Genomic DNA, 8,660 nt, shown 5'->3' on the forward strand with positions numbered 1-8,660 from the left:
TGAGCCTCAGGTTCCACAAATATTTATACACAATGACTCCTCCCACAATTTAACATAATCCAAGGGGTATAAATATAAGTGTGCAAGGGAAGAAAGAAACCATCACTCAGATACTAGCATAGTCCTTTGCCATTCTATATATCCTGCTTAAAATAACCTTGTTACTAAGTAAAAGGTTCATAACATAAGAAGACATCTTTTGGATTGCTTCTTTGCTCTCTCAGACACAGCCTCTCTAGTTTATATTTCTCTGAGTTGTTTCTAGGCTATCAAGAATTTCCACTATATTTGCTGAGCTTGGCTTTCCACCTTCTCACCAGCTCTGCTTGGTCCCTTATAGTTCAGCAGTTAATATTTTAGGTATCTGCTCTTTAAACCACAATTGGGGCAATGAGGGTTAAGTGACTTGCCCAGGGTCACACAGCTACTAAGTGTTAAATGTCTTAGGCTGGATTGAAACTCAGGTCCTCCTGAATCCAGGGCTGGTGTGTTATCCACTGTGCCACCTAACTGCCCCTGAAACTTTCTGTTTTGACATGAAAACTTGGGCTTTCAAAAATGAAGGCTTTCAAAGGTTAATTGAATTGCCTGAGGTAACACAGGGGCAATGCTGGAATTAGAAGGCAGATCTTTGGGTTTCAAATGCAATCCCATTTCTTCTATGGTGCAGCAGTCAATAGAGCACCAGCCCTGGAGTCAGGAGTACCTGAGTTCAAATCCAGCCTCAGACACTTAACACTTACTGTCTGTGTGACCCTGGGCAAGTCACTTAACCCCCATTGCCCCGCAAAAAAACCAAAAAAAAAAAAACCAAAATAAAAAACAAAACAAAACAAAAACCTAAATTTGTTTATCAGTGATTTTAGTCAGTTCCCCCCCCCCAAACTGGGGATACAGATTAGAACCCACATTTAGAATTTTAAATTACACAAGTAAAATGGGGATAATAACAGCACCTACTTCCCAAGGATCAAATGAGTTCAGTGTATATGAGATGATTATGGATTTGAGTCAGATTAAACTCTGAGGATGGGGTCTGGAAGGTACCCAGCCCTGCCCCAGTATAGTTCGTTTAAAAATTTATTGCTTGTCAAATTCTCACTGTCTCCTTTAAGTTTTATTGTCAATTAACAGTATTTTTACTTCTGCTCAGTCTCCCCACTTGTCAGCTACATATTAGTTTTGTCTGCAATCCATCATGTGTCAGAACCCCAGTCCCTGTTGAGTGGGTCAGGGAGTTTGCCCACCAATTCAGTACTCGGGACTCAAGAAGAAAGGACAGGGCTCGGCACAGGATGCAGCAATTAAGTTGAGACCAGATGTTAAGTGACATGTCTCTTTTTCTCAGAGCAGAATCCCCTTGGCCCTGGGGTCCCAACAATGGATTATTCTTTCCTTCCCAACATAGCTGAAGATAAATTTTAACGCTGTCATCCTTCTAGAATTAACACGACTACAGAACAATGCTGAAGCACCCGAGTGACTCTTCCTGTTATTCAGGTTGAATATCTTTAGAGACAGGGGCAGGGAGAGGGGAGTCAGTGGGAACTGTGAGATCTGAAACATCTGACTGTCACTCCCCCGTTTCCTCTTCCTCTGGTTTGACCTTGTTCCCCCTCCCCTTTTCCCCCTTGTTCCTGGAACACGTATGCATGTCTCCATACATTGATCACGAGCTAAACACGCACCCTGGGTGAGACAGGATTGGATGTTAGATTGTGAGCTCGCCCTAGTGTGCGTGGGGACTTCCCCTATAAAAGGTCAAGGCATGTATTAGATGTTGCGGCTCAGACATTGAGTTTGCCCATTCCCATGGGAATGTAATAAATCTATCTCTGCTTGACTTGGTGGTCTCCTCGAGTTATTTGGGTAAACTGAGGCAGTTTGCCCCATACAAGTGTTTGTAAAGTGGTTTGCACAGTGCCCAGCACATGGTAGGAGCTATTTAAATGCTGATGCCGTCCCCCTCTCCCACCCTCTCTTTCCTCCTAGGGCACTTTAGGAAAAATGGTTTGTCTGTGTGGTTAGGACAGAGAGGACTCAGGAGAGGCAGGAGACAAGAAGACCAGGCAAGAGACTGTTAGACTCCTTCTTGATATCCCAAGGCCTTTATTCAAGTGCTGTCTGCTTAGAATGCTACATTGAAGGTCTAACAGTCCCTGCCCTGTGATAGTCAATGGTCTAATCTTTTCTTTTGATTCTTGGACTGCTTATTGCATGTGGTCCCTATTTGTACATGCTCTGCTCCCATTGGATCTGTGGGTTCAGATCTTGGAATTCATTAAAGAAGCAGGTTTAGTGGTCCGAGGTCCAGGATGGAATTGTGGGCATGAGATGGGAATCCAAATGGGGAGCTTAGTCAGGTCCAGGGAAATTGGGACCAGTCTGGGTTCTGGGGAAATCAGTTCCAGGATGAGATCCATGGAAATTGGGGCCAGGATGAGTGTCACAGAAGAAAGAAGGCACAGCCCAGGGGTGAGCTGGGAAAGGACCTAAAACAAACAAACAATGCCTGGGGGAAACCACTTCCACCTGCACCTAATCCTGGCTGGTGAGATGGGTGGTTCTCCCTTTTCATCAAGTCTTCCTTCTGTTAGTACAGAAGGTGGTGATACATCATCATTTGACTCTTCCTGGGCTTGAGCCCCCTATGGATGAAAGAAGTACACAAACAGTGGTTATGTGTTCATGAAGGCAGAAGACCTCCCAGGTGTGCAGGTGGGTAGGACTTTTAGGATATCTTGGAGACCTTGATGGAATTCCCAAGGACTATCAGTGTATGGCTGGGGCTGGACCTAGTATCCTCAATGTCCAGGGCTCCCTTGACTCATAGGCAGAACAGCTAAGTTGCCTAGACTTAAGAGGCATCATTTCAGGAAGACTTCCTCCCAGAATACGACCCCTAAAAATCCCTCCTGATCTTAGAGTTCTTGGGATGCTTTCAGGGGGCACATTCTTCTCTCTCCAGCTGGTGCTCAGGTTGGCAATGCCAATGCCAGGGAAAGGAAGCCAAAAGCCACAGTGAGCAGATCAGAGACTGATGGCAGACTCCTTTGTGAGAGCAGGCTTTGTATCTGCTTTGAAATGCTTGTTGAATGAATGTTGGGCTTAGGGCAAGGAGTGAGAATCTGGGGTTTAGTGTTAAGGGAGGACTCCTAGGAAGTAGTGACAATGACCCAGAAAGACTACATGGGGTATGTGATCCAAGTCTCAGCATGACAGCCCATAGCCAGGAAGGATCTTAGGAGACCACCTGAGGCAGAACACCCAAGCCCAGCCCAGTCAAGAAGAGGGGAGGAGAGAGACTCCACTGGTCAGGAAGAAGCCCTTTGGTCACCTGAGTGCAAGTGGAGATCTTCAGGATCTACAACTGAACAATGAATCTTGGCACCTATTGCATGCCAGGAAGGTCCTGGATGACTGTCTCTCCTCCCCAGAAAGGAACCTGATTTCATGCCAATAGGTGGGACTTCTCAGAGGAATGGGAGGATGAGTTAGGGGGTGGGGCTTTTTGTTGACTTACTTGTCTTTTTGGTCCTACCCTTCCCTTGAGTGGAAAGGCCTGACCTTAAAGACAGGCAGAACAGGCAAACACTTATGAGATGGGATTTTCAAAGGTCCCACAACCTAACCAATTCTCTTCCCTTTTGCTCACCAGGCCAGATCATCCACCCTGCTGCCCACCCCCATCCCCTTTTCTTTGCTATGGTGAAAATTCATTACACAGAATCTCAGTGTTGGAAGGGACCACAGAAATCCCCTACAGCTCCAGGGATGGGGGATCCCTACCCCCTGAAGCAGCCCTTTTAGGGTGACTTTTCCTGGCTTTTTTTGCCCTGTCTTTTCCTAGGGCCTAAAGTTGATTCTTGGAATGTTCAACCCATTGCTCCTGTTTCTGGCTCCTGGGACCAAGCAAAGGAGCTTAATCCCTTTTCTCCATGGTAGGCCTTCAGCAAGTAAGTGGAACATATCCCAGGAAGTTGGAGCTGCACACTCTTCTCCAAGACTCCTTCCTGCCCTCAGGGGAAGGAAGTTCCTTGGGAAAAGAGTGAGGTGGAAAGGTCAAGTTCAGGGCCACACTCTTCCTGCATATCCAAAAGCATCTGGTTGTGCAAACTCACCTGTGCATCCACAGAGTCACAAGAGACCACAACCACTGGGAGATGTCGCTCAGAGGAAACCTCTCCTTTGCAGTCTTTCACCACCTACAAGGACAAAAAAAAAGGGGGACACTTAGGCATTAGGGACTCTGCTCCCTCAGGAGTCAGATGCTCCTGACTTTTCCCATCTGGCCTGCTGGGGCATTTCCTTAGGCCAAATAGCTGCTTGGGTCATCAAATATTCTCAGATTGGCAACCTGGGAAGACTTAAGTGAATTGAACCCTGGGAGAGTAAATAGAAGAGGGACAAGGCCAAATACCATGACTACAACCATGGAAATGGAAAGTGAATGCTGAGTAATAATAATTACCCAACTTGGCCAGACTCTGCATGAATGGACTTCCTTCCCTTCTTTGCAGAAGTGGAGGACTAAGGCTAAGGAATGTGGCATAGACTGCCATGCTCAGTTGAATTGGTTAGTTTGGCTGCACTCTGAAAAACTCCATTTTCCCCTCCCTCTTATAGAGAGTCGTTCTCTTGGGGGAGGATAGGGAGGCGATATATTGGTATGCAAGAACAAAAGGGATCAATACATTTTTTTTAAAGAAAAAGAACCACCAATTTCCCTCTGGTTCCCACAGGGTCTCATGAGGCCATCTTGAGAGATTCTTTGACTCCCAGGCATAGATGCTTTCCCCTAGGCATGCTAGGGAGCTGGGCTACCTGATAGGTGGAGACAGGATGCTGAGTATGACCTGGCCTCAGGGCTAGGGCACTGACAGCTCACCAACTATCCACTTACTGCTCTCTGTGTTTGCAGGCATAGAAATATAATAAATAAGCAATTAAACATAATGATCATCACCATCACAAGCTCTTCTGGCATTATATAGAGTGTCCCAAAATTCTCAGTGCAGCTTTAAGCTGTGATAACTTTGATCCCTGAAACCCCTCAGTCTTTGATAGTTTGAAAGGAAACTGAGGCTTTTGGTATCCCTTTTATGGTCCTTCATATCGAAGAGGCAGTTTGGTGGAGCTAGGGTGGCACAGTGCACAGTGTTGGACCTGAGTGAAGAAGATCTGGATTCAAATCCAGCCTCAGACAGTAATGAGCCTTGTGATGCAGGGCTAAGTCATTTAGTCATTTAGCCTCAGGTGTCCTCATCTGCAAAATGAGGATAATAATAGTACCTACCTTCCAGCGTGGTTGTGAGGATAAAATAGCCACAGTCATATAAGTAAGAAGTTATAGAGGCAAGATTCAAATCTAGAGCCTCCCACTCCCCATCCTGTGTTCTTTCCATTGCCTTATGCTGCTTGCTCTAGCACAAGAGCCCCAAAGTCTCCTCAAACGGAATGTTTGTTAAGTGGTAGAGTGACTGGGTTCTGAGAACCTGGTCAGAAGTAGGAAGGTGTCCCACGGTTTAGGGAAATTCCCAGGGAATAATATTGGCGGTCTCAGTTGTCTCTTCATGCCTTAGTATTATCTTTATTTTAAATAAGGAAATTTATAAGTTCCTCTTATTTATCCCCTTTTACTCCCCATCCTTTCCATGTTTTAGGTATGGTAGATATGAATTCAGAAACATCATGTGCACCAGCGAGAGCCACTTTCCAGCAGAAAATGTAGAGTGTGTGTGTGTCTGTTTATGTATGTAGATGTGTATGTGTACTTATACTTTTCATTTATATATATAAATACACATCTATGTTGGGTGTATGTATGTATATTTATGTGCACACATGTATATATGTGTATATAAGTGTACACACATACATATACATACATATATATATATAAATAAAACTTCTTAGTATCATTCTCAGGCTTTGATTGCCCTACAATGGTCAGAAGGCTGATAGCACTCTATTGAAAGTTTCACTGTCCAATGTGGTCTGGAGAACAAGGGATCGGCTTCCTTTCAGTTCCAATTAAAACCTCGCCTTCTAAAGAAAGCCTTCCCTACCTCCTCTTAAATCCAGTGGCTTCCTTCTTGGTGTATATTTGTTTCCATGTTGTCTCCTGGATTGGATTATGAGCAGGGCAGGGACTGTGGGGTTTTTTCTTGGCCTCTTTTTGTATCCTGACATCTGCTTAGCACAGTACGTGACATATAGTAGGCACTTAATATATGTTGATTGATTGATTGGCAATTGATTTAGCCATTGCATTTGGAGTTGTTCTCATCCTCTTGACTAGATTCTAACTCACATGACTGCTCTCTCCTTGTACATTAAACTGAGCAAAACACACGTCACACTAGTCCTCTTGCAGGGTACAGCAATACAGTGATGGGGGCGTCTTGGACTTGGAGTCAGACCCTACCCATGGTATTTATTAGCAATGTGACTTCAAGTAAGTTATTTCTTCTCCGTGACCCTTAGTTTCCTCATCTATAAAATGGAAAGGGGTTTTTTCTGTTTGTTTAATGGAGAGAATCATATTGCATTAAGCTCCTCATAGGTTTGTTATGAAGAAATTGCTAATGATTGTGAATTATTGCCACTACTGTCACTGCAGGTTGGAGTTTTTGTTTGTTTGACCATATAAGATATGCTAACCAGTGTCTTGATACTAGATTGCCCTCTGTCTCTGGACCCTGGCATTCTCATTAGTCAGATGACATTTCAATGAGTTACTTTTGAGGCTTTAGGGGCTAGTTCCATGAGAGGTACACCTTTCCTTTACTATGTTCCTTTTAAAATCAACTCACTGGAGAACAGGGCATGGGAAAAGGCATTGTGTATCAGAGCTTGCCCTTGGTCAGTGAAGTTGTTACCAGCCTGACTGCCTGAAAACCTTCCATTCCTTTCCCTTCCCAAAGTAAGAAGGGTTAGTAAACTCCCTTGATATCTACTCAAGCCTGTATGGATGATTGGGCTTGAGGTTAGCAGCCCATTTGCAAGGTTGGGTTAAAACTTGCTCCTGAATCCCTGCGTGCTGGCATCATTTTTATTTGGGGTCAGAGGTAATATGGTGGGACATCTCAGCCTCAGTAAGGGCTACTTACCCCACCTTCCTTGAATTCACACTGGTCAAGGTTCTGATTCTCTGATTTCAGGCACTTGGTTTCCTGGACAGTGAAACTCAGGATCCGGCGGCCAGCCTAGGAGAGAGAGAGAGTTGAAAGAAACATCAGTGGCAGGGGTGAGAGGAGTGAGGATGATCCTGGGTAATGTGACATAGACAAAGTCTATTTAGGATGCAGATCTTTGCCCTCTTTTTGCCATCTCCCAGCTTTCAAGACCCAGTATTCTCCTATTGGGAGGTAGTGTGGTATAATGGGTTTTAGAATTAAGAAGATCTGGGTTTGAAGCCCAGCTTTTCTGCTTAATTCTTGTGTGACCTTGTACCCAGTGTTCAGGCTTCTGCCCCTGTCTATAAAAACCATCAACCCAGAACAGTCTCCTGCTAGAAAATATGAAAATCCTTCAATTCCTCCTCTCTGCATGTGGCAACAGGTAAAATTTAGTTAATATATGAGATAGATGGAGTCACCTAGCTCAATTTTGGCTTAATTGTTTCTCCTTATCCCAAGTTAAGGGTCACTGAATGGAGAGCGCCAGGGGAATATTTTTGGAAATTACTCGAATACAAAAACCAAAATAACAACAAAACAAAAACACAAAGCACCACAGCTTAAGATTTCTTCTCCCAGGAGGTTTTTCTAGGGGAGTTCAGAACCATGTTATTCTGCACCAGGTTCTGAGGCCAGAGACCTGCACCCGTTCCAATGACCACCCCTCCAGAACTATTCCCAATTGAACCCCCTCAAAGACACCCAGAGCATGCTCTGTCATGGCATAGGAATGACCTTCCACCTTAGGGATGGACCACATACCTATCCTCTGCTCCACGGAAGCATGTCCCTTTGACTTGGAGTCTATCATCCAAAGTCATGGAGTTGGGGAGATGGAGACAAGTGGGGAAGGGACTCACCTGGTCAGAGGCAGGTTTGGTTTCAAGGAGTCCAAAGATGTAGTCATCATGAGACTCTCTGTTGTAGGCATCCAGCAACAGGGCCACAGCCTCTCGGTCACTCACCCTCTCCCCTTGCTGAGCACAGAGTGTTGTGATGCTCATGGCCACACAGAGCACCAGAAGGCTTCTCCCCAGGGGCCCCATCATTTCTTACCATGGCTGGGGGTCCAGCTGAGATGTTCTTTTAAAGCTCCTGGGGGGCAGAGGTGGGCAGGTCAGATGGTTTCATCTGTGGCTTTCTTTCTCCATATTACATGGCTTAATCCCTTGGCAAAGAGGAAGGAGGTACCTTTTGCAAAAACCTCAGTGGCTCAAGGCCCCTCACCTTGAGGACATCCCAGGGCCTTCTGAGAGTTTGAGAAAGGAGTACAGAAGTTTATCTGTCGTCTCTGACTGGGAGCTGAGCAAAGAACTGAAATCTGAGGGGATAATCCTGGGCTTCAGAATCCCAAAACAAATACCTCTGCCATAGTTTGAGGACCCACAGAGTATCCTAGAGCCAGAAGGAGCAGCTGCTCTCTGGGAATGCAACTTGTCAGTGTGAATGCAAGTTGGTGGAATGTCACCTCAGAGGGGC

The 8,660-nt window shown here is 45.2% G+C and overlaps 1 protein-coding gene across 2 annotated transcripts; it reads right to left on the bottom strand.

Annotated features, from left to right (window-relative positions):
• Positions 1–2,091: 2,091 nt before the first annotated feature.
• Positions 2,092–8,256, bottom strand: LOC122739317 (cathelicidin-related antimicrobial peptide Bf-CRAMP-like). 2 transcript variants are annotated; one of them, XM_043981111.1, is made up of 4 exons: positions 8,042–8,255; positions 7,113–7,208; positions 4,122–4,205; positions 2,092–2,648 (listed from the first exon to the last, which is right to left on the bottom strand). In XM_043981111.1, the coding sequence occupies exons 1-4, from the start codon at positions 8,228–8,230 to the stop codon at positions 2,493–2,495; spliced, it is 525 nt and encodes a 174-aa protein (XP_043837046.1). In that variant the 5' UTR covers positions 8,231–8,255; the 3' UTR covers positions 2,092–2,492. The 2 variants fall into 2 exon arrangements, with proteins under 2 accessions (XP_043837046.1, XP_043837041.1); XM_043981106.1 differs by having other exon boundaries at positions 2,094–2,492; positions 8,042–8,256.
• Between the last annotated feature and the right edge of the window lie 404 nt (positions 8,257–8,660).

The sequence above is a fragment of the Dromiciops gliroides genome, chromosome 1 (genome assembly GCF_019393635.1).
Source record: "Dromiciops gliroides isolate mDroGli1 chromosome 1, mDroGli1.pri, whole genome shotgun sequence".
In the NCBI taxonomy this organism is placed as follows: Eukaryota; Metazoa; Chordata; class Mammalia; order Microbiotheria; family Microbiotheriidae; genus Dromiciops; species Dromiciops gliroides.